The 26,013-nt window shown below is 41.7% G+C and overlaps 1 protein-coding gene across 3 annotated transcripts in view; it reads left to right on the top strand.

Annotated features, from left to right (window-relative positions):
* The first annotated feature begins 2,160 nt into the window (after positions 1 to 2,160).
* NR1H4 (nuclear receptor subfamily 1 group H member 4) overlaps positions 2,161 to 26,013 on the top strand; it is a 62,629-nt gene continuing 38,776 nt past the window's right edge. For 2 of the 3 annotated variants that reach the window (XM_077807661.1, XM_077807660.1), the window contains exons 1-2: positions 2,161 to 2,245; positions 21,155 to 21,517. In XM_077807661.1, coding sequence (XP_077663787.1) covers positions 2,161 to 2,245; positions 21,155 to 21,517 — 448 coding nt within the window. Of the gene's footprint in view, positions 2,246 to 12,641; positions 12,673 to 21,154; positions 21,518 to 26,013 lie in introns of those variants that run through there. The other variant, XM_077807662.1, reaches the window with a different exon arrangement.

Here is a 26,013-nt window from a genome sequence, read left to right as displayed (position 1 = left end):
CCCCCAGTGATATATATTATAGTCAAGGAATCGAGTGGGGAGGGGCTTGGAGGTGGCACTGCTGAGCAGGAGGGGAAGGGCTCTCTACCCCCATTCCAAGATACCAAGAGACTTCTGCAGTTGTGGAATCATGATTTTCTGCTGGCGATTGGTTTACATGTTTGCCACAGAAACATCATCTGGTCTATGATACAAGCACCATTTGACATTTCTATGTAAACTGTTTATGTCTGAAAGGACAATTTTAAAAAAGCCGTCCTAATTAGAAGACCTTGGTTTATGTTAGGAAAGAGCTTAATAGGTCCCTATGAACCAATCTAAAAATAATTATACACTTATTTTACTTGTTCCTAACATTAATTGCGTGCCAGTTGACTCTGGGATTTCTTCATACACTGAGACTTTATTAGACTCTTCCACTGTGAGTATGGAAGCTTTCTATAGCCTTTATTGGTTTATAGATACTGGGTTCAATTTTTAAAAGCAACGAAGTGACTTAGGAGTCTAAGTCCAATGGAAAGTCAATTAAGTGCTTTTGAAAATATTACTCATTGATTTCATTTACCCATGGAAGCCTGAAACCCACGCTATAATTTCCAAGTGAAGGAATGCTTCATTTAATAAAAACCTCTGAATACCGGGTCATAATAATAGAACAGGAAAGACAAAGCAAAAAATTCATGTTTTTTTCAGTGTGGGCAATGAAAATTCAGCAGTTAGATTATTATTACATTTTAAATTGCTTGAATTAAGGAAGCACTTTTATAAAGGGGAAAACCATGCACACATACCAATCGTCTCCCTAGTCAATATGGTTGTTGTTTTTCATAGCTTTTCTCTCTGTTTAATCAAAAAGCTCTTTGTGTTTTAAATGGGGAGAGTGCATACTGATTGCTAAGGCACATTGTCTTCCTGCTTGAGCCATGATACTCTGTAATGAAAACTGTAACCCTGAATTTGTGAATAAAAGTGGGAGAAACTGTATATTTGTTTTGATAATTTTGTTATTTTTTTCAAAATATGGAAAGGCCAAGATTTTCAAGGACAGGAGCCTAAATTTAGGCTTTTATATCCATATTTAGGCACTGTGACAGGGTCGGGCTAGATGGCTATAGGAGAGTAATAGAAGGCAGATATATTAGCCCCAGGCTAAGTAGGTCCCTTTTCCCTGGGTAAGGTAACAGGGAAGGTTCCAGAACAATCAGGAACCTTCTGGAGACAATTAAGACAGGCTGATTAGAACACCTGCAGCCAATCAAGAAGCTGCTAAAATCAATTAAGGCAGGCTAATCAGGGCACCTGGGTTTTAAAAAGGAGCTCACTTCAGTTTGTGGTATGTGTGTGAGGAGCTGGGAGCAAGAGGCACTAGGAGCTGAGAGTGAGAACGTGGACTGTTGCAGGACTGAGGTGTGCAAACATTATCAGACACCAGGAGGAAGGTCCTATGGCGAGGATAAAGAAGATGTTGGGAGGAGGCCATGGGGAAGTAGCCCAGGGAGTTGTAGCTGTCGCACAGCTGTTCCAGGAGGCATTCTAGACAGCTGCATTCCACAGGGCCCTGGCTGGACCTTGGAGTAGAGGGTGGGCCCGGGTTCCCCCCAAATCCTCCCAACTCCTGGTCAGACACAGGAGGAGTCGACCTGGACTGTGAATTCAGAAAAACTGCCAAGCTGAGGGCTGCCGTGAAGCTCCAAGGCGAGCAAATCCGCAAGACCCACCAAGGTAGCGCAGGAATTTTGTCACAGCACCTAAATAAGTGGCCAGATTTTCAAATGTGGGGAGCACACAACAGCTCCTCTTGAGGCCCAATACTGTGTGTGCAGCACATTTAAAAATTCAGGCCACTTATTTAGGAAATTATGAAAGAATAATGTGACAGCCTAATCCCCATCAGCTGCTGTGGAAAGCAGAATTATCACATATAACATAGGTCGTTGCAAGGAAAAGGCACAACATTTTTTAAAAGTCTAAATTGCACATGATAACTTCACATCAGGGTTTGTTATAGTAAATACTGAAACAACCTTCAGAATTCTGGCCTGTAATATGTACACAGAAATGAATTATTATCTTGCTTTACTTATCCTTGTTTCTTTATCTTTCAAGGTTTCCTTTCAGCCTGTGCCCTGACTGTCACATTGTTCTTCAATTAAAGACCAGATGGGATCTGAAATGAATCTAATCGGACATTCCCAGCTACCTGGTGCTGATGGATTTTCACTTCCTGAAGGTCCTAATTTATTTGGTAAGTCATCAAATTAGCTTAAAATGTATCTACAGCAAATTATACCTGAACCAATAGCCTAGAATCAAAATACTGAAATCCTACAGTCAGTCACCATGGTCCATGCTGTGAAATCAGTTTTTACGCAGAACTCCCTATTTAAATGAATGACAAAATAAGGCGCAATATGTGTTGTTACATGCCACAGTTTAACAAAGCTTGTAGTTTACTATTATAGCATTATTCTGCTGCCATGATAAGTTATTCAGCAAGGATCGCCTATTATAGATAGGCAGGAAATGATCTTCAGGTTAGTCATTTATGTCCAGCTGAGCAGATACAAAATATTTTTAGTCAATTTATAACTAAATGATACTATAAAATATGTGTATTGCCTTCTTATATACATTTATGAAAAGAATTGAATTGGTATTAAAACCATTACTCTATTTTTATAGAGACCATTAAAAACTGTGCTATTAACTTTAGTGCATAATAAAAGTTATAATAAAGGCTGCAAAATTCTACATAGCTGAGACTCCACTGCATTTTTCCATTGTGAAGCATGGGCTTGTTAAGGAATGAAGAATACTCTGTCAATATTTTATGAGTACAGGGAAGTTGTCTTCTATTATATGTATTACTGGGAAAGAAGAAAATAACTAAGATAGCTGCCCTTTCTTCTATACCAATGTTGCCCCTCTTCTGAGTTGGAGCATATGTCTGGGGCCTTGCAAAGTGGCTTCCCAGTCGAGGAAAAAGTAGTGACAAGAAGTCTGGGGATATGCTATATGTAACATGCTTTCTTTATACCTATGCATCAGTCCTAAAATGCAATGGTCAAACAGCATGTAGGACAATCTCTTCTTCCAGGAACCTCAGCCCAACACCAGCACCTGGTTCTCAGAAACTGTGCCACAAGAATTGACTAATCTGAGCCCCAGGCAGAAAGCAAACTCACTTGCTGTTCACACAACTTCCTCTCTCCCACAGCATCCACTTAGAACTTTGCATAACCCAAAACTAACCACAACACAGCATGTCTTCCAATGCCATGTCTACACTAGTAGTGTTTTGCTGGTGTAGGAACACCAATATGCTGCACTGACAAAGTGCTTCTAGTGTGGATACAGCTATCCTGGCAAAGCTGTACTTTGTACCAGTATAGTAAAACCACCCCTCACAAGCAAAACAAGTTATACTGGTACGAGCACAGCTTTTCCTGTATAACTTCGTCTACACTAGGGGCTTTTGCAGCAGCGCTGTGTCAGTCAGAGAGCACACCCCTGACTGACGTAGCTCTGCCAGCAGAAGTTCGTAGTGTGGACATGGCAAGAATCAAAACTTGCTCACATAAGGAAAAAATTCTTGGAGGACTATGTGTAACCGCATCACCTGATGATGCCTGCACTGACAACAACTGCAAAGGGCCATCTTGGTGATCTGGTCCATTTGCTGTATTAATTATTATTGTTGTTATTTGTTCGGATTACATTTACTGCTTAGAAGACACGGACTAGGTAAGGGCTCCATTGTTGTATTCACTGTACCATCCCTGCCCTGAACAGCTTGGAGTTGTAGACCCTGGTACTGCAGTTTGCTGCATGCAGAGGGACTGCTATGCCTAAATGGAGACCCGCTGAAGTTAGTGGGACTCTGTGCAGGCACAGAAGGCTGCCTGTGAACAAAGAAATGTAGGATTGGAGTCTACACAGACAAGACTGACAAAGGTGGGATTGAGGTTATTGTTACTGTCCTGCTTGTATAGCTGGGAAACTGAGGCACAGAGAGAGTGACTTGCCCAAAGTCACACAGAAAGTCTGGAAGGGCCAGGAGAGGAACCCAGATCTGCTAAGGGGCAGTACAGTGCCTTAACAAAACTATTTTTCCTCTTTATGAATTTTCCTCTTCACTAAGGAATTTTGCTTCTAAATATTTTTTGAAGGAAAATTTACTTTCCATAAAATTGCACATTTCCCTGGGAAAATTTGAATATGCTGATTTTTTTTCAATTTTTCTCCAGGAAAATCAAAATGAAATATTTAATTTGGGGCTAGAGGTTGACCTAAATTGAAATATTTCAAGGAAGTTGTAGTTTTGGGTGCTTTTTTCCTGCATACTCCCCCATGGGACAGGCTCCCTGTCTGGACCACATCTCAAGTACAAATTGTATGCTAAGATCACACAAGACTGTGTTCATCATTTCTCTTTTCTACATCAGTTTGTTAACAGTTAGCATATACTTGGATCCCCTGTGGCTAAACTGGAATGTTAATGAGCAGATGTTTGAGTGGGGAACCTCCGTGAAACAAACTAAACCTATGAATGCTTAGACTTTAAAGAGATTTTTTTCCCCCTTGACTTTGTCCTGTGCTGGGAGAAGTATATTTTAGGAAATTCAATACCGTGCAGTTTTTAAAACAGCAATAAATAGCCACAATTTTAGATATATTTGTCTATTTGTGAAATCCCATGGTCACAGGCCAAAATCTATGAAAAAAGGGGTGGCATTCAAATTTTGGGGTCAAATTCTGGATTAATTTTCACCAGTAAAAGTCCAAAGTGATTTTGATTGAATTACTCCGGATTTTCACTTGCGGAAGAGTTGACTTTGGCCCCAAAAGTCTACTATGTTATTAAGTTCAGTGATATTTTCTGGAAAAGAGGTTAAGGCTGGGCAACTCCAAAATACAAGGAAGTGTGTTGATTTAAAACATGTTCTCTTCAACAAGGGCTTGACTGACCCCTGATGAAACTGTCAGTTCTTGGGGCAAGGCTTGTACAATCCAATAGGACATGCATGAGGCAATAGATAATATGATATAGTGGTCAGAAAATAGTACAGGGACTTAGGAGACCTGGGTTCTAGGGTTCTGCTACTGGCCTGCTGAGTGACCTTGGGCAAGTCACTTCATCTCTCCGTGGCTCAGTTTCTCCATTGTGCAATGGGATAATGCTCATTACCTCCTTTGTAAGGTGCTGTGAGAGTTACATATTATGTGTGGGCACTGCTAGCAAAATGGAACCTTGATCTAAGTTGGGGTATTTCTGTGATATAAATAATTAATGTATAATGGAATTGAATTAGGCCAGAAAGGACGTATTTCACCTATGCACAACTTTTAACTGTCCCTCTTTTAGAGGGATCTCACTCAGTTTAGTCCAAAGCTAGTACGTTTCTCTTAAATTTGGCGTCCCCACACTTTTATTGTTGAAAATTATTTGCATCAGAAATACAGAATCATGAAACCAAGATGAGAGAGCGTTATTTATACTAAGGAAATGACTCTGAGTGCTTTTTAAATTTTGTGCATGAATACTTCTTTGTGTCCCTCAATTTGGTCTTTGCGACACATTATGTTCAGCTTTGGGCCTTGGCAGATTGAGACTTATACACGAAAGGCAGTTAGAGGGTAATTTTATATTATAAAGACACTTGGAACAATTAAATTTCTCATGCAATGCCTCACATATTATGGCTTTGATATAACAGGAGGGGCTGTTAGTCGGTCAAAATTGATTTCTCTACAAAATATCCTCCACCCCTCAAAAATCTAAACACATTTTTCTTTTGTGTTTTTTTTAAAAGTATTGGCTTTGCTTTGTAGTTCATTCAGGCTAGAGCTACCTGGAAGGCATTGTTAGAACCATGAGTGTATGTCTAAGTGTCCCTTCGAATGTACAGTTCTGAGTATTGGGGGTCTAGTTATTTAGTAAAGTTATGCTGTCATTGTGGAGGTTTACACTGTGAAGCTGATCACCATGGTAATCCTAAAGTAGCTCTCAAGATTTATCAGCACTTAAGATTTATAGTTGCAAGAAGTTCAGTGTGTCCTTCAGGATAAACAATTTCACTTTTGGTGGCTGGAGACTGAAAATTGCTGTTTTAACAATATATTCCTAGGGTAATGTATCTATTGTAGTTAATGTCTATTTAGTCTCTCACTCATTAACTGAGATTTTGTTTGTGGAGTTATGAACTCCTGAAAAGAGGTGCTCCCTTTGGAAATGACAAAGTGACCTTAACCAGAGCAGCGCATGTGAGCACCACTAAAATGTAGACATTTCTTTATTATTGTGTCTTCTATAACTGGAAAACAAGTTCCATTTATCTACCTTGTCATTCTGATGGTTTAGAAACAAACCAGATGTCTAATATATCTGCACAGCAAGCATCTCTTGTTTGAAGAAGTCAGCAAACAAATACATTAAACTATCCATCTATACCACATTATTTGTAAGGAGAATGGGGACCTCCTATGGAGAGAAAGTTCCTCTTCTTCCCTCCTCCCCTATTCACCCACAGCTATGACAACTGTTCCAGGTAAGGGAAAGGGGCCTGTCCCTGAATAGGGGCTCTATGAAAGGCAGAAACAGAGGGCATCTGGGATTTCCTTGTCCAGCAGGAAGGGGCAACGGGAATAAGTCATAAAAAGAGCAGAGAACCAGGAAATAGAGGGCAGTCAACTGGTCAGTGCCTAGAAGGAGCCTGCTGCTGGAATACACATACTTTCAAGGTAGAGCTTATTTCCCTATAAAAACAGATGAAATTGGATGTAGATACAGTTGGGGTTTTTTATGTGGCAAAATTTTGGGATACCCAACAAGGCGTCCTCTTTTGATTCTGATGATGGTAAAAAAATTGGTTGATACCTTTAATAACTGCAGTTGAGTTCATCATGCATGCACCACTGATTGCACCACTTGACCACACTTGTGTGCATTAGAGCTGATTAAGAAATTTCCAAATTAAAAAAATTTCAATAAAAATAGGGTCAATTTTTTCCCCCCCAAAATGCTTGTGAAAAATGTGTCCCTTTTTTTGGCCAGCCTTTCTGTTTCCTGTGTTTTGTTTTCTGTCCTCTTTATCTTTTTTCCTCATTTTTATTGGTAAGTAGAAATGAGAGAGAAAAGGAAAAGCCTTTCAAACTGGAGTTAAAACTGAAATGAATAGAATTAGATTACTAGCCTTTTCTCTCACTCCTTCTTTCCCTATTTAGATTGGTTCATTTTCTCCTCACTGGCCAAATGCTACTTATTTTACTTACCCAACAAAGTCCCATTGAATTGAATGGGACCAATTGTGTAAAGGAACTGGGATATCACCCAGTATCATACCCTGAGCCTGTTGAAAAGTGATACAACGCAACCTGCCAAACCAGGTTTTCAAACACTTCTAACTTATGGGTGAAATCCTGGCTCCAGTGAAGTCAATGGGAGATTTGCTAATTACTTCTATGGGGCCAGGATTTCACCCTTTATTTCTAGAGTCTTATGCTTACTCATATTGAGTAATACCTTTCTTCTGGAGTAGTTGCATTGGAATCATGGTAATTGAAATCATGAGGTTTACTTGAGGAGTAAAGTACTATTCAATATGAGTAAGGGTTGGCCGAGTCAAGCGATTTCTTGGCTGCTTCGTATCAGTGTAAATATCACTTGGAAATAACAAGGAAATTCAGTTAATTATTAACTATTTATCATGATTTAGTAAATAGACAACAAAAAGAAAATAGCTGTGTGGGCTTGACAGCATGAAGCCCTTTTTTAGTGAATTCAACCAAAATATTTTTTCAATTTTTATAGGTATTTCCATCACCAATATTTTCCAAATGTTCCTCCAGTGATAGCAATGTGCTACATCTAATAAATAGGCTATTAATCTAGTATATTTTAAAGATTGTTGGTTTTTCAGTGGAAGTCCCATAGGATGTCAAGGTCCATTGCTAAATTGCAGTTGGTAATAGATTTAATTTAGTTTATAAAATAATCCCATTTTAAGACTGTTCTAATAATTGGGCCTACAAATTTACCCTAACTGTGAGTTCAGTGGTAAAAAGTGAGTGTAAGTTCATAAGATGTCACAATAACCTATAAAATGTTGATGGGAAAAGGTATGAAAGGGAGACAAACTGAATTAGTACAAACAAAAAGACCTGATGATATAATTCAAGGATTGTGTTAAGATCATGCTTAAGAAACAAGAAAAGTGTAGAACCAGAGATCAAAATTGGTGTGTCAGAAACTAGGCCCAATTGGTGGACAAAATAATGAGAAGATGGTCTGTTTCACGCATCACTCTCCTTTGTGGCCCATAAAGAAAGAGACTTTGGGGAAAAATGACTACTAGATTGAGTTTTGCCATCATGACTGTCTAGGGTTGCCAGGCATCCAGTTTTCGACCAGAACGCCCGTTGAAAAGGGACTCTGGCAGTTCTGGTCAGCACCACTTACCGGGCCGTTAAAAGTCCAGTTGGTGGTGCAGCAGGACTAAGACAGGCTCCCTGCCTGCCCTGGCTCCGCACAGCTCTCAGAAGTGGACGGCATGTTCCTGCGGCTCCTAGGCAAGGGACTGATCAGGGAAGCTCCGCGCACTGCCCCCGCCCCCAGCGCCGGCTCTGCAGCTCCCGTTGGCCAGGAACCACAGCCAGTGGGAGCTATGCAGAGCTGCCTGGCCGTGCCTCCGCCTAGGGGCCAGACATGGCAGCCCCTTTTGGGTGCAGCACGGAGCTAGGGCAGGCAGGGAGCCTGCTTTAGCCCTGCTGCGCCACCGACTGGGAGCCACCTGAGGTAAGTGCCGCCTGGCCGGAGCCAACACCATGAACCCTCTGCCCGAGGTTGGAACTTGCTCCCACACCCTAACTCCCTCCCAGACCCTGCACCCCCACCCACACCCCAACCTCCTGCCTTAGCCTTGAGCCCCCCCCCCCCCCGCACCCAACCCCCCTGCCCCAGGTCGGAACCCCCTCCTGCACCCTAACTCCCTCCTGGACCCTGCATCCCCGCCCCAGGTCGGAACCCCCTCCTACACCCTAACTCCCTTCTGGACACTGCACTCCCACCTGCACCGCAACCTCCTGCCCCAGCCCTGAACCTCCTCCCGGAGCCTGCACCCCCTCCCACAGCCCAACCCCAAACCCAAGCCCTGAGCCCCCTCCTGCACCCAAACTCCCTCCCGGAACCCGCACCCTCTCCTGCACCTTGAACCCCTTATTTCTGGCCCCACCCCTGAGCTCGCATCCCCAGTTGGAGCCCTCACCCCCTCCCACACTCCAATCCCCTGCCCAGCCCAGGGAAGTGAGTGAGAGTGGGGGAGAGCGAGCGACTGAGGGAGAGGGGCTGGAATGAGTAGGAGTGGGGCCTCGGGGAAAGGGTGGTGAAGGGGCAGTGCAAGGATGTTCGGTTTTGTGCAACTAGAAAGTTGGCAACCCTATGTCTGCCGCACCCACTGTCTCCTGGGTTGCCAGGTCTTTGTCACCGTAATCCTGAAAGATGTCCTGAACTGACTGGGCCAGATGATGTTGCCATCTCTACTGGCTCTGGCGGAATCCTGAACACAACCTGGGATGTGAGACTTCATTTCCCTTCCCCCCATGTGCCCTTTTCTTTCCCCACCTTATTACTTCTCTTTTCTATCCCTCTCCTTTTGTCTTCTGTCTAATCAGAATCTGAATTAACTGGGCAAGATTGTATATTTTGCAACACTGCTGTAAGCCTGTGACCAGAAAAAGGCAGCTAAATTCAATGCCCTACACAGCCTAATGCTGGTACAAGTTTGTTAGGTCTCAGAGTGGCTAATGAGACACGTGCAGTGTTTGTGTTTCTCCAGAAGAGAGGGTGCAACTGAGAGTCAACACCAGAGACAGAAGCTGCATTTTCTGTCTTTGCTGTACTTTTCTTTCTCCTTTGTATATGTTTGTCTTAGAAAATGGGATTGGACTTTAAAACAGCCAGCAATGCTGACTGCTCCAGCCCATCTCAACTAACTTCTTCATTCTCCCCTACCCCGACCCTAAAGGACAGTTGTTACCATCTTCAATACCATCTAAGAGACTGTCAGAGAAGGTTTTTTTCCTTCTAATAACTGTCTCCAGCGAAAGGGAAAGGGAACAAGGGATGCTATTAAAATGAAAGCCATTTTTAATACTTTAACTGTTTTCCCTTCTTTCCTGTATCTTTAATAAAAAGATGGGAGATAAAAGGATTATTAATGGTGCTTTTGCCATGGTACTAAGTAGGCTGAGGTCTCTATGTCAAACTCTGAACCTTGTTTAAAACTGTTTCATGCCGCACAGTGACTGGGTTATGTTAATACCTCTGGCCATATATTCCATCTAAATTAATACAACAGGGACATAGCCACCTAATATGTGTGAAATGCCCTTGCACCCACCATTTTCTTCAACAGTTATCCCTTGCCCTTTCTACAAGGGACAAGTCTTTAGATATGAAACAACGTCATCTTTAGGTAAGGACTGCATGCCTAACAGCTTACATGTACATACAGGTGCACAAAATCTGGTATTAGGGTGTCAAATGGGTTGCAATGCTTTGAATATGTAGCCCATTACAGCTTTCTCTTGAAACTTCTTGTATAGGTTTTGTTAATCTGCATGACGTTCAATCTTGCAGCTTCAGATACTGTGGAGATGGAAGGTTGTAGATAGATAGAAAAATAGGATTATACAATTGATTCAAATAAAGAGGCTCAGTTTAAAAAAATCTGTAATTGTAGTTTCGAGACTGAACTTGATAAGTTTATGGAGGGGATGGTATAATGAGGTTGCCTACAATGGCATATGGCCCAACTGCTACTGCTATGAGCAAATAGCTCCAACAGCTGGAGGTGGGACACTAGATGGGGAGGGCTCTTGAGTTCATACAGAGAATTCTTTCCCAGGTGTCTGGATGGTGGGTCTTGCCCACATCCTCGGGGTCTAACTGATCGCCATATTTGGGGTAGGGAAGGAATTTCCCCAAGCTCACATTTGCAGAGATGCTGGGTTTTTTCACCTTCCTCTGCAGCATGGGACATGGGTCACTTGCTGGTCTGAATTAGAGTAAATGGTGGATTTTCTGTAACTTGATGTCTTCAAATCAAGATTTGAAAACTTCATTAACTCAGCTAGAGATTACGAACCTATTGCAGGAGTGGGTGGGTAAAGTTCTGCAGCCTATGATGTGCAGGAGGTCAGACTAGATGACCAGGATGGTCCCTTCTGGCCTTAAAATCTATGAACTGGTGCTGATTTCCAGCAATTTCTCCCCAGAATGTAACACAATACATGTGGGAAATAATTAGATATGTCAAACTCACTGGAAATGTGACAAGTTGGAGAAGAATGGGAAAAATAGAGTAGAAGTATTTTTAATGGCATGAGTATTTTTTATAGAATTCATTAAAAGACCCCCTAGAGTGGATAGTGAGATACAAGAATAAATTAATGTAAGAAGCAGAAAACAAAGCAACATATTTAAGCAGCCCTTAATGACTGGACAATGAAAAAAAACCTCAAAAGTAAATGCTATATAGTAGCTGTATCAGTGACATAGCACCTTAGTGAACTGTAGAGACTGGATCCATTTGTTAGCTTTTGTTTGGTTTTTAAAAAATCTCTAAAATCAATGGTCAGAAACTATTTAACAACCAAAAGATCATAAGATGAAGTAGCTAACTATTTGTATCCAGCACCATCTGGCAGATGGTGCAGCATCTGGCATTATCATGATGATAAATAGGCAAGTGGTCGACTTCCAAGTCAAAGGGAAACAAAGCAGCAAAAACTAAAACAGAACATTATGTATGTACAATAATTATGGACAACAAACGATCCAGTGGAGCAGAAGTAACCTGAAAGATGTTCTAAAATAATGAGAAATACCTCAACTAAACCTGAAGGAGGTGAATGAATAAAGCTATGTGGCACAAGGTCATTTGATAGGACAGGACAACAGAGAATCACTAGTTCCTCCTATGCAGGTTTTTAGCTTTTAAAAGGAATGATATACCTTTAGGGCCTGATTCTACATACACTTACTACCAGGTATCGTGGATACTTTCCTGAGCAATTGTATTGACCAAGAATTTTCTAGAACACGTGATTCTTGTCTGGGTAAAGATGACAGAATTTGGCCATCCTAAAATAATAGAGTTTTCTCTGTGCCTATGATACACATGCTGCATCAGCCAGTCAAAATGATTTTGAATGGTTAATCTATTAAGTTTATTCACCTAAAAAAAGTAGTAGATTTTTATTTATACAAAATACTAAGGTGAATGAAAACAAAAAATTACAAAATTGTAATGGAGGAGCTATTTGGAAGAGCCCCCTTGAATCCACTGACCCAGAGAAAAGTATCCAGATTTTAGTAAAGGACATTTATACTGTAATTTGGCATTGTTATTCTCTCAAGCAATTAGAAATAGGCTTCACTGTAATGAAGTTAATCAGTAAACTATATAACCTCTGGCCTGTATCACGCCTTAGCTAGTCTTAAAGGAAGTTCTAGTTTTCAGTTCAGAGTAAAGCAACAAGATATTAAGGAAGCAGGACTAAGGAAGTGTAGATGATAAGTACTGACAAGAAAAAGTAAAGAGAACAACACGTTAAATAGCCCAAGTTTTTCAGGAATTGTCATGGAAATGGTCGGAATGAAGACTGCTAACGGTAGGATATTGTTCAAGCTCATGTTTGATCTATTACATTGTACAATATATCTGTTAAATGCTGTGAATCAGCTTGATGCCAGAGGCTGTCTAGCCCATGCCCTTAGACACCTGATAATAGTTTTTTCAGTACTTAAGCCAGATGATTAGCTTATGTTTCCCATTTTGGTTTATCCTGTGAATCACAGGAAATACATTTTGTTCTTTTTGGCTTAAGATGATTTGCTCTCTGTGACTCTTACGTTACATTAGTTTTATTAGCAGGCTCGAGGCCTTAAGGTTTAATTTGTTTGCTGTTCTTTTTCTTATAGTTTTATATTGACAATATTTGTTGTGCCAATGCACTACCACTGTAACTTCTGTAATATTTTGCATACAAATTCTACAGCCTGTATATAACTTCAACATAATACTGAAAATAAAGGGTGAGATTTTCAAAAGCAGTCAGTGATGGCTGAACTCTGATGGTAAAACTTCCTTTTACTTCAGTGGGAGTCCAGTTAAGCAAATGCTGAGAGCTTTTTAAAATCCCACCCAAAATATTCACATGTAAAATTGGAAAAAAAAATCTTCAACAAATCTCACCCACCAATTACATAATGGGAAAGTATTCACAAACTGATGGCCAGATTCAAGAAATAAAATGTGAAATGTTCTAATTACAATTTCTTTTGCAAAACATAACCCCCAATTTTTTCAGACCTATTAGTATTTATTTCAATTATCATATTTCAAAAATGATTACATGTGTGTTTCTGATATGAAAAGTGTAATGGAACAGTAAGAACATATGAACATAATATATTACTAGAGACAATGGGTCTGCTTCTGATCCCACTTACACTGATTTACACTGCTGTAACTCCATTGCTGTCAGCAGAGTCACTCTTGCTTTACAAAAAGAAAAGGAGGACTTGTGGCACCTTAGAGACTAACAAATTTATTTGAGCATAAGCTTTTGTGAGCTACACCTCACTTCATCGGATGCATGTAGTGGAAAATACAGTGGGGAGATTTTATACACACAGAGAACATGAAACAATGGGTGTTACCATACACACTGTAACAAGAGTGATCCTTGAAACAATGTGTGTTACCATACACACTGTAACAAGAGTGATCAGGTAAGGTGAGCTATTACCAGCAGGAAGGCGGGGAGAGAACCTTTAGTAGTGATAATCAAGATGGGCCATTTCCAGCAGTTGACAAGAACGTGTGAGGAACAGTAAGGGGGGGGGGGGAAATAAACATTGGGAAATAGTTTTACTTTGTGTAATGACACATCCACTCCCAGTCTTTATTCAAGCCTAAGTTAATTGTATCCAGTTTGGAAATTAATTCTAATTCAGCAGTCTCTCGTTGGAGTCTGTTTTTGAAGTTTTTTGTTGAAGAATTGTCACTTTTAGGTCTGTAATTGAGTGACCAAAGAGATTGAAGTGTTCTCCGACTGGTTTTTTAATGTTATAATTCTTGATGTCTGATTTGTGTCCATTTATTCTTTTACATAGAGAGTGTCCAGTTTGGCCAATGTACATGGCAGAGGGGCATTGCTGGCACATGATGGCATATATCACATCGGTAGATGTGCAGGTGAACGAGCCTCTGATAGTGTGGCTGATATGATTAGGCCCTATGATGGTGTCCCCTGAATAAATATGTGGGCACAGTTGGCAACGGGCTTTGTTGCAAGGATAGGTTCCTAGGTTAGTGGTTCTGTTGTGTGGTGTGTGGTTGCTGGTGAGTATTTGCTTCAGGTTGGGGGGCTGTCTGTAAGCAAGGACTGGCCTGTCTCCCAAGATCTGTGAGAGTGATGGGTCATCCTTCAGGATAGGTTGTAGAGGTGCGTTGGAGAGGTTGATGCTTTGGAGAGGTTTTAGTTGGGGGCTGAAGGTGATGGCTAGTGGCGTTCTGTTATTTTCTTTGTTGGGCCTGTCCTGTAGTAGGTAACTTCTGGGTACTCTTCTGGCTCTGTCAGTCTGTTTCTTCACTTCAGCAGGTGGGTATTGTAGTTGTAAGAATGCTTGATAGAGATCTTGTAGGTGTTTATCTCTGTCTGAGGGATTGAAGCAAATGCGGTTGTATCGTAAAGCTTGGCTGTAGACAATGGATCATGTGGTGTGGTCTGGGTGAAAGCTGGAGGCATGTAGGTAGGCATAGCGGTCAGTAGGTTTCCAATATAGGGGGTGTTTATGTGACTATCGCTTATTAGCACTGTAGTGTCCAGGAAGTGGATCTCTTGTGTGGACTGGTCCAGGCTGAGGTTGATGGTGGGATGGAAATTGTTGAAATCATGGTGGAATTCCTCAAGGGCTTCTTTTCCATGGCTCCAGATGATGAAGATGTCATCAATGTAGCGCAAGTAGAGTAGGGGCATTAGGGGACGAGAACTGAGGAAGCTTTGTTCTAAGTCAGCCATAAAAATGTTGGCATACTGTGGGGCCATGCGGGTACCCATAGCAGTGCCGCTGATTTGAAGGTATACATTACAGTGTGTATGGTAACACCCATTGTTTCATGCTGTCTGTGTATATAAAATCTCCCTACTGTATTTTCCACTACATGCATCCGATGAAGTGAGCTGTAGCTCATGAAAGCTTATGCTCAGATAAATTTGTTAGTCTCTAAGGTGCCACAAGTATTCCTTTTCTTTTTGCGGAAACAGACTAAAACGGCCGCTACTCTGAAATCTTGCTTTACAGTAGTGTAAGTAATGTCAGAATCTGATCTATACTCTCCATTAATACATTAATAAAATCATATGCACATTCCAGTCAGCAAGATAAAATCAAATTAGTTTTATTATAAGAAGCTAATTGTTTTAGTAAGCCTCTTCAAGAAGGCCTTGTGTATAGAACTGGATGGGAATGGTTTACCTTTCCCATGAGAGTTTTGGAGATTTTTGACATTTTCCCCTTTCTGAAAGTAGAACCTCCCCTCCCCCCCCCCCCAAAATAAAATCAAAATCCTGATAATTTTCACAAACTGATAATCCCAAAAATTCAGGTTGGGAAAATCAGTTTTAAACTACACCTTAAATTGAACTGGGGCAACTTTCTTGTGTAGACAAGACCTAGGATAAGTTTCCTTGAAAATCAAAGGCAGGTCCCCATCACTATAGTATCTGAGTGTATCTCTACACTGCAGTTAAAAACAAGCTGCTAGCCTGTGCCATCTGACTTGGACTAAGGGGCTGTTTAACTGTGGTATAGACATTTAGGCTCAGATGGATCCTGGGCTCTAAGACTCTGCACGGTGGGAGGGTCCCAGAGCTTGGGCTGCAGCCTGAGCCAGACTGTCTATATCACAATTAAACGGCCCCTTAGCTCGAGCCCTGCGAGCCTGAGTCAGCCAGCATGGGCCAGCTGCGGGAGTCTAATTGCAGTGTAGATATATCCTGAGTGCCTACCAGCACTTTAAAGTGTGGATATAAAGATCTGTCTCTCTCTCCCTCCCACCCTTTACCCCTCAGTGAGCAGGGACTGGCCATAATTAATTATTTTTTTTAATGTGGTGTTATTGTGGGAAGGCTAGGTGAGAGAAATAAAGATGTATGGGTTATTCAGGTTTAGCCAAATATAGAGAGATTTGTGTGTACTTGGTTTCTTCCAGAAACAAATATACAGCTCTAGGAACTATGAGGGGTTTTGTACATATCTACACAGGTCTAACTAAACTCCCACAGTTCTGTCCCAGTATTGTGTACTGAACCCACTGTAAAACCCTGGATTGATTTGTTTTTCTTTTTGGGAGGAGTGCTGCAGTCTCTTACTATTATTTCAAAGCCCTGAGCAGATCAGGAAAGTGGTTTAAAGCTTCTGTAGCATTTCTTGGAAATGACATAAAAGTAAAAATTAATATGTATTTTTTATTTTAGTCCTGGGATCTTCCCACTCCCATTTGTGTAAATCAATCAACCAAATAATTAAAAATTAGCAAATGGCATGTTATGTGCCCATAACTAAAAGTTGTTTCCACAAAACAGATACTAAATATTTGTGCAGTGGTTGTATAGTTGGAAACTAAAGTAACTCTTGTTTTTCTACATAAATAATTTTGAACAATCTTACTAAGTAACAGTCACAATAAATTGAAAATATAATTAACAGAAACAGGCCAAATATTTATTAATACTGTGCCCACAAATACCCAGAACTTTGTTTTACACTGGAGTCTCCTGCAAAACAATAGAGCCTACAGCAACTCATTGTTAACACAACATCTTGCCCGTGTTTTTCTGTGCTGCTGCTGACAGATATCAACGATAGTCTTATGGTTAAAGCATGAGATTGAGAATTAGGAGACCTTGGTTCAATTTTAAGCTCTTCCACATACTTCTTGTGTGACCTCCAGCAAGTCACAAAATGTTTTTGCCTTGGTTCCGCACTGGTAAGAAGGGGATAATGTACTTGTCTCTTTGTCTGGTCTATTTAGAGTGGAAGCTCTTTAGAGCAGGGATCATCTTTTACTATGTATTAATATCCTGATAGTATCTGGGATCACTAAGTGCTACTGTAATTTAAAAAATTATTAGTGGTATGTAGCACCATTGTCCTCCTTTGGCTTTGTCCCATAGCTTTCCAGACATACCTATGTCTGCTTGTGCTATGGCAGCATCTCTGCTTCTGCTTACTGTACACGTCAGTACATGAGTGGATGCTATGTTGATGGTGTACCATCTAAGCAAGTAAAAAGAACAGAAGTACTTGTGGCACCTTAGAGACTAACAAATGTATTTGAGCATAAGCTTTCGTGGGCTACAGCCCAAGTAGATACTGAAAAGTGATTTGCATCAGCTTTTGCAGTGCTGTACGCTGGTAAGGGAGCAAGATGTAGCACAGCTGATGCCATGGGACATCTGGAATGAGAGTTTAGTTAAAACAGGAAGTTACGGTTCTGGTATTGCTTGAAGGGTGACAGAATAGAAGGACCCCTTTCATAGCTAATAATGTCTTGCTGTCATTGCAGGTGCTCCTATCTTTTATTGTTGGTACTTCTCCTTTCCTTTTGACTCCTTTGAATTGATGGAAACCTGGGGTGGGGTGGGGGAGAGAGGGACTGTTTTTGTACTGGTAGGAGTGCTCCTCAGAGTTCCCAGCCACACCCTCTTTTCTGGTGATTATCCCTCAAAAAGGAAAAGGAAAGCAGAAAAAAATACTAAATTTCTTCTGATTTGTAAATACGGTACAAGTTAAAAAAGTACACTTAGCAATGTTCATCAATGACAGTTTATCTCCAGGGTTTCTCATCTGTCTCACCATAGACTTCAGTGGGAGTTGAGGGCATTCAGCATCTCACAGGTTTGGAACCTTGAAGCACACAATTTATTGCACAAAATGCCTCTTGTGATTAAATCTTACAAATCCTCATGGATGAATGTTTGTTGCCTTACTGCAGAAATGTCAAAACCTGAGCTATCACCTGTCATTGTGTTACAGTAGACTTAACAGTGTTTACTGAGATCTCAAGCTTTCCTCCAAGCCCACTCAACATTAAATACAGAGAGAAAAGGAGTTATCTAAAGCTGAACTGAGTAACTTCCTGGAAATATAGTTACTTCTCACAGAGCCAATTCCCCGTGGGTCAATGTGAATTTTGCCATGCCCTTCAATAGCACCAGGATATGGACTTTCTTGAACAGAAAGTTTATTGTAATTTGTAAATCACTTTCCTCTTCTCTGTCCAACTTACTGATATGTTTCTTAGATTTAAACTACATCACAGAGGGAGTATTGAGTGTTGTTGAACTGGTTATAATTTATAACTGTGAGATTTAATTTTAATTTGTTTGCATTTTGAAAGTGACTAATAGAATTTTAACAAGTCCATAAAGTACAAGGCTAAGGGAGCCTTCTGTTGGTGCTATTTATCTCTAGGACTTCATTGTTGTATGCTGCTTTTACAGTAACTGCTTCAATTCCTTATCACATTTGGTTAGCTGGTGCCATGATTTGTTATTGTCTTAAGAGGCTAATGCTGCAGTCCTTATTTGGGAAAAAACTCCCTTGTCTTCAATAGCCGTTTCACCAAAGGGTTACAAATCTAGCCCTTAATCTGCACTTTATCATAGGGGTTCCCAGGCTTGTTCCCCTGTGGCCCACCTGTGCAACTGAAATAGGCACTGTGGCCCACTAGTAACACTTCACACTGCTTTCCAAGAGAGAACACTGAGGGTAAAGGTGGTGGTGGGGATTGCCAGGGTAGGGCCATGACTCGAGCTGTTTTCGGGGTTGATGAACCTTTAAATTATGCCCCCTGCTATCAGCCTATATAGTATGATACTGTCCACTCCCACCTTGCCCACCAGGCAGGTGAGTCATTATTCCCTCAGGCTGATCAAATGGTAAATCAGGGATGGGGCTGCCGAGCACACAGCCTGGCCTTCCCAGGCTGCCACGTGTCCGTCAGGAAGAGGGGCATTGTGGGACACATGCAGCCCCTGACCTCAGCAGGGACCAGAAACAATCAGAGGGCGAAGGGGCAAGGCAGGTTCCACAGTCAGCCCCCGCTGACACCCTCCGCCTCAGCAGCTCACTAAGTACCTTGAGCTTGTCACCTGGCAAAGCTGCCCCAGTCACCCATCCAGCATCCTGGGATACCTCACAGACACCCTCTGCCCATGAACGAGGGAAGGGTTTGGGAGCTGCCAGTGCTGGACAGAGGCAGGCACTTGGGCTGGGCCTGGCCGTTACCTATAATTAAGACTGCGAGTTTGTCACGCAGGTCACGGAAGTCAGGGATTCCATGACTTTCCAGTACTTCTGTGACTTCTGCAGCCGGCAGGTGCAATTGACCCCAGGGCCACCTGAGCAGCTCGGGCAGCCCTGGGGCCAGATGCACACCCCCCCAACAGTGGTGGTCCCGGGCTGCCCCCCTGCCAGCAGTGGTGGCAGTCCCAGACTCCCCCGCCAGCAGCGGCGTGGTGGTCCCGGACTGGCAGGGCAGTCCCCCGCCGTGCCAGAGCAGCTGCGGTAGTGGTCCTGCGTCAGTGGGGCTGTCCCCTGCTAGCAGCGGCAGTGCTAATCCTGTGCTGCCCCCCTCCCAGCACCAGTGGACACCCCAGCAGGTGCCCCGGAGCCCCCACCCCAAGCATCAGAAGGCGCCCCAGAACCCCCCCCAGCACCAGCAGGCACCCTGGAGCCCACCTCAGCACCAGCGGGTGCCCCAGAGTCCCCCTTCCAGAGCAGCAGCTGTGCCCCAAGAGCCCCCCAGAACACCAAAGATTTAGTCAGGGGTATATAGTACAAGTCATGGACAGGTCACGGGGGTGTGAATTTTTGTTTATTGCCCATGACCTGTCCATGATTTTTACTAAAAATGCACATGACTAAACCTTAGCCTTACCTATAATGGTCATGATCATGGCATTGTCCAGGAGGAAACAGAGCGGCACCATTGAACCCTTCTCCTTGTGGGGCTGATACTTCAGGGGGACTGCCAGCCATGAATCACAGGGTGCAATGACTCAGAGTGGGAACAGCTGCGAACTCTCCAGAAATCCTCCAGCTGTCCCGAGAGCTGCCACCTCAGGGGGCCGGCCCCTTCTCCTTGCCCTCTGCCCATAGCCCAGCGGCTTCGCTTTGCCCTCTGCCACCTGCCAGTGCACTGGGCACATCTGGCCCTGGGCAGGAGCCATTGCTGGCCGCCACTCTGTTGCTGTCCACTTCACAATACAACCCCCACCCCCCGCCATGCCCTTACAAAACTCTACCCACGGCTCCACCTTTGGGCCACAACCCACAGTTTGGGAACCCCTCCTGTATCTCATATCACTCTCTATGCTTGGATTATCCTCCCTGATCCTCTGTGTCGTGTAATCTCACGCTTCCCCTTCAGACCCCTCCTGAAGGTTCATTTATTTTGGTTAACCTTCCAGCTCTTGCTAAACCCCACCTTTGTCTTTTCTCCCAGCTGTGTTCCCTCACGCTGTGATACACTAACTCCAAATAAAACAGAAATGAACAAGATATGTGTATCTCCATCTTACTATTGTAGCCTTCCTCCTTCCCATAGCTCCCTTGGCTTCTGTTTGCATTTCTTTGCTGTGTTTTTGTGTCTAATCCAGATTGAGAGCTCCTTTGTAATGTGGACTGCTTTCCCTTAATTGTCTGTAGAGCATCATGTACATTTTTAGCTCTGTAGAAATAATAATCTTTCAAGATTTTCTAAGGAAATAGCAGTGCAAAATATTTTCATTGCCTGCAAGAAAGTAGCTGAGAATGTTAATTTATACTGAGAGCGTCTTTCTGTATATTTGTAGAGACCTAGTGCATAGGGGGTTCTGTGACTGGGGCCTCTGGATGCTGAGGGAAGTATAAATATTATCAAGACTATTTTAGAGTTCTTTATGTTTAGTCAATACAATCTCTAGGATTAATAAATAATTTTTTTCCAGTATCTGAGATTGGTATATTTAGGAATGGAAACTGTTCCGGTGACTGTGGTTTAATGGTACTAATGCATATTGTTTCTGCATTATTATGTAGGTGTTCTTACAGAGGCAATGAGTTCTCCAGTGCAAGAACCAGATGTGTCAGCTTATACACAGTACAGCAGTATGCCGTTCCCCCCAGTTCAGCCTCAGATTTCATCACCACCTTATTATTCCAACCTTGGCTTTTACCCCCAGCAGCCTGAAGAATGGTATTCCCCTGGAATGTATGAACTCAGGAGAATCCCCTGTGAGAACTTTTTCACAAGAGAGACAGAACTAGCGGATATACCTGTAGCCAAGAAGTCTAGACTGGGCCACTCCACGGGAAGAGCGAAAGGAGAAGAGCTATGTGTTGTCTGTGGTGACAAAGCATCTGGATACCACTATAATGCTCTGACTTGTGAGGGGTGCAAAGGTAGGGCAAAATATGAATGAATCTGTCACAAAATAAGTTTGGGGGGAAATGGATATTTATTTCCGAAATTTCATTTTGTCTTAATTGAAAAGCTCATTCAAGTGCTTACCCTTTGTAGATCTTTGCATTTGGATCCAATGCACTGTTATTAACTGGCTAGGTAGTAGTACTGTTGAAAAGGATCTGGGGGGTATAGTGGATCACAAATTGAATATGGGTCAACAATGTGATGGAGTTGCTAAGAAGGCCAATATCATTCTGGACTGTATTAACAGGAGTGTTGTATGTATGTAAGACACAGGAGGTAACTGTCTCAGGCTACGTGGCACTGGTGAGGCCACAGCTGGAGCACCATGTCCAATTCTGGGCACACCACTTCAGGAAAGATGTGGGCAGAGCCCAGAGGAGAGCAATAAAAATGACAAAAGTTTTAGAAAACCTGACCTCTGAGAAAAGGTTAAAAAATTGAGGATGTTTAATCTTGAGAAAAGAAGGCTCAAGGGGGTGACCTGACAACAGCCTTCCAATATGTTAACGTGTGGTGTGTGTATGGTGGTGGAACTCAGCAGTATTCTTTGAAATGTCAATAGTCTGACCGTTCAAAGTAGGCATGCATTGCTTATTCATTGGGTAGCATTTAGAAGACTTGATTCAGAAATAGTGAAGTCAATGGTGTTACACCAAAGTAGAGTTTATCTCATTGTGTCTCAACATCAGTTCTCAGCAGACATTCTCCTCATGACATGACTCCGCATTGTTCAGCTCTCATGGTTCTTAACTCTGTAGAGCTGTGCTGGTATAGTAAATTCACCCTTTTGGTGGATTTCATTGTAGAGCACTTTTCATAAAAGGAAGAGCTAGAATCAAACTGTGTCCTTTTAGTTGAAGAGGCAACTTCTCTTGTTCTTTAATTAACCAATTAAATATTCTCCACATCCACAGAAGGTAGGTCGCAAAAAAATAACGGGCTTAGTCTGCAGCGAGGGACATTGAGGGTAGAGATTAGGAAAATCTTTCTGACTCGAAGGGTGGTTAAGCTCTGGAACAGGCTTCCAAGGGAGGCTGCGGAATCACCGTCACTGGAGGTTTTTGAGAACAGGTTGGACAGACACCTATCAAGGATGGTCTAGGTTTATTTGGTCCTGCCTCAGCACAAGGGGCTGGACTTGAGGACTTCGCAAGGTCTCTTCCAGTCATACATTTCTATAATTCTATGATTATTTTCCCTGGGACACATTGGTAGTTTCATTCCTTTGTGGATATAGAATATACACTGCCTTGCAGGACTGTTGATTGACAAACTTAAAGCAAAAGTGTTTGTCCACCAAAACCTACCATCACCAATCAATCAATCCAATCCATCCATCCACCCATCATTGTCGTCAGCAGCAGCAGCAAAACAAACAGTTGATTTAAAATAAGAACTATCGCTGGTCAAGCCTACATCATTTCTGAGTTCTGATCTGTAAATATTGTTTAAACCCCCCTCCCCACAAAAAATTCAGTCTGTGGAGTATTACATTGCATGTCTTTCATTTCTTGAGAAGACAGCATGAGGGTAAAATGAGCAGCTGAAAGGACTGGTAATAGTATAAGAGCTTTTCACTTCTGTGTTGTCAGTTCAGCATCTAATCCAAGTCAGTAGTGACTGAAAGTGATCACCATCTGATGGCTTGTTGGTGGCCTATAGGAAATGCATGGGTGCAATTAAAAAGTTATTTCCAGTGCTAGGACTAGTAACAGTCGTCATTTTAATATTATTCTATAAGGAATACCTCCAAAATTGATAATATCTCTAAAACTAGAATGAACATTTTAAGTGTGCCCAGTGAACAGAGCCCACACGTGGCAAAAAAAGCCACTCACCGTTATTAGCAGTCTGTTGTTGGTAGTTTCAGCAGAGAGGACAAGGACATAGCAGCTGAACAACTTTTACTCCTAGAGATGGTTCTTCCAGGGAACATTGGTAGATAATTGCATCAAATAAGGGAATTATCCTTCCCTGCAACATAAGTCAATACTCTTGAGCCCAATAACTTGTGGATGGAACTATGTGTATCTTTCAGAAAAAAATCCAGTGTTGATTTAAAGACTCCAAGTGATGATAAGTTTACGACCTCCCTTGGTAAGCTGTTCCAGTGATTAATTGCCCTCACTATTAAATGGCTTTTACCAAATGAAATGTAATAATTTTTCCAGCAGTTATAACTAGAGACTGAGGAAACAACATGGTAAAAACTAAAAACATTTTGGGCCAAAATCATTCCAAGTACAACTCTCATGTAAGTGTTGGGATCAGTGGTGACAGTAAATGTATGTTCAGGTCTCCTTGTTGATTTTACTTAAATCATTCTGTGAAACCATTATGTTACTGTTTTATTGGGATAATTCATTTTGTGTTTTCACTGTTTCATTGCTACAACATCAGTTACATAGGAAAGCACAACCCTTGGTCAAAGACTGTAAAAGTTGAATTATTTAAGGTTAATGTATTATGTCTCTGCAATAAACCTTAGAATGGCTTCAAGCAATAGTAAGATGATGTGCTGAGGGGGAGAGGAGAACAATTCTGTTTGAAAAGCTGGATAGTATGTTTTAATGGTCTTAGCATTCTGCCTCTCTGGTGCCCTTCTCCCCAGAGGTGGCTGCATTTCAGTGGTGCTAAATGTGTGGAGTTAAGCACTTTGGTCTCCTTCAGAATGAAAGGCTCTATATAAAAGTAAGATATTACTATCAACATTAATCTACAATTTGAATAGAGAGCCAGTGCAAAGCATGATAGAACCAATTAAATATATCTGTGATACCTGAATACAAACCAGTCTATTTATATTTGAAATTTTGAAGAGAATTTAGTGAACCTTGAGTGGTTTACTTATAAATTGAAAGAGCTGCTGACCTTATATTCTCTCTCTCTTTTTTTGTGGGGAGAAAAAACATGTTTTATTGGCTCACAAGAGATTTGTATTCTGGAGCTGTGCATACATTCAGTTTTTTGTGACTATATTACTATCCGCATACAGATACATGTGAATATTGCCCATCACTTGGCAAGAAAAAAATGGTTTGAAAATCTGATTTTCTATTTATCCTTTCCCCCCAAAATATCAATCAAAAAGCAAACTAAACAGGATGCACATCTCTGAGATCTAGGCTTATGCTAGAATTTTTTTAAAAGATACTTTAAAAATTGAAAACTTCTGTGGGACATCTCTCATCCCTAATTGTGCAGTTATAAATTATTACATCATTCTACAATAATGGCATAATGGTCCATAAACAATGAGACAGTTTACAAGTGTTATTACAATGTTTGGGATATTATATATTACAGTATTTTCTACAGTCTATTCCATTGTAACACCTGTCCTGGTTAGGCATTATAAAACCTTCTTTCGGTATGTCTACACTGCAATTAAAAAATCTGCAGCTGGCCCATTCCAGCTGACTTGGGCTTGGGCTAAGGGGATGTTTAATTGCAGTGTAGACATTGCTGGAGCTTAGGCTCAAGGATCCTGTGAGGTGGGAGAGTTCCAGAGCTCGATCTGTAGGCCGAGCATGAATGTCTACATCGCAGTTAAGCAGCCCCGTATCCTGAGCCACACAAGCCCCAGTCAGGTGGCATGGGACAGCTGCAGATGTCTGATTCCAGTGTAGACATACCCTGTGAGGAGGCCTTAGAGCACATTTGGATCCTAACTGGAATCTAGAGACCCCTCTGGAAAGGGGTGGTATACAAGTCACATGAATTTAGTGGGGCAGACTATAGCGTCATACTCATTTATTGAAGTCACAAAATCATTTACATTGACAGAAAAGTGGATTATATACTCCGTCGCCTACAAAATGGCCTAGCTGATTTTTATTACCCCCAAACTATTCCTGATAATCCTTGATGTATGTCATGTCAAACCACAGATATTTCCTGTTAAAGTCATTCCACATTCATCTTCTCACTCTCTCTAGAAAGTCAGGACAGTTTGTGTGATGATGGAACTCAGACTACTGACATTTCAAAGAATACTGCTGACCGTTCAAAGTAGGCATGCATTGCTTGTTCATTGGGTAGCATTTAGAAGACTTGATTCGGAAATAGTGAAGTCAATGGTGTTACACCAAAGTAGAGTTTATCTCATTGTGTCTCAACACCAGTTCTCAGCAGACATTCTCCTCATGACATGACTCCGCATTGTTCAGCTCTCATGGTTCTTAACTCTGTGGAGCTGTGCTGGTATAGTAAATTCACCCTTTTGGTGGATTTCATTGTAGAGCACTTTTCATAAAAGGAAGAGCTAGAATGAAACTGTGTCCTTTTAGTTGAAGAGGCAACTCCTCTTGTTCTTTAATGTCTTATACAGTATATGCAACATACAATTCAGTATTTGGATATGATAGAACTGGTTAATTTCATTTCAAATTCATTTTGTAGGAGAGAGAGAGACCACAAACATGCTCTTGTTTATTTTCATGCACCAGATGACCTCTACCTGATGCAA

Source organism: Eretmochelys imbricata, chromosome 1 (genome assembly GCF_965152235.1).
Source record: "Eretmochelys imbricata isolate rEreImb1 chromosome 1, rEreImb1.hap1, whole genome shotgun sequence".
In the NCBI taxonomy this organism is placed as follows: Eukaryota; Metazoa; Chordata; order Testudines; family Cheloniidae; genus Eretmochelys; species Eretmochelys imbricata.
The sequence above is the reverse complement of the archived record's forward strand: the minus strand, read 5'-3'. Positions and strand labels throughout refer to the sequence as shown.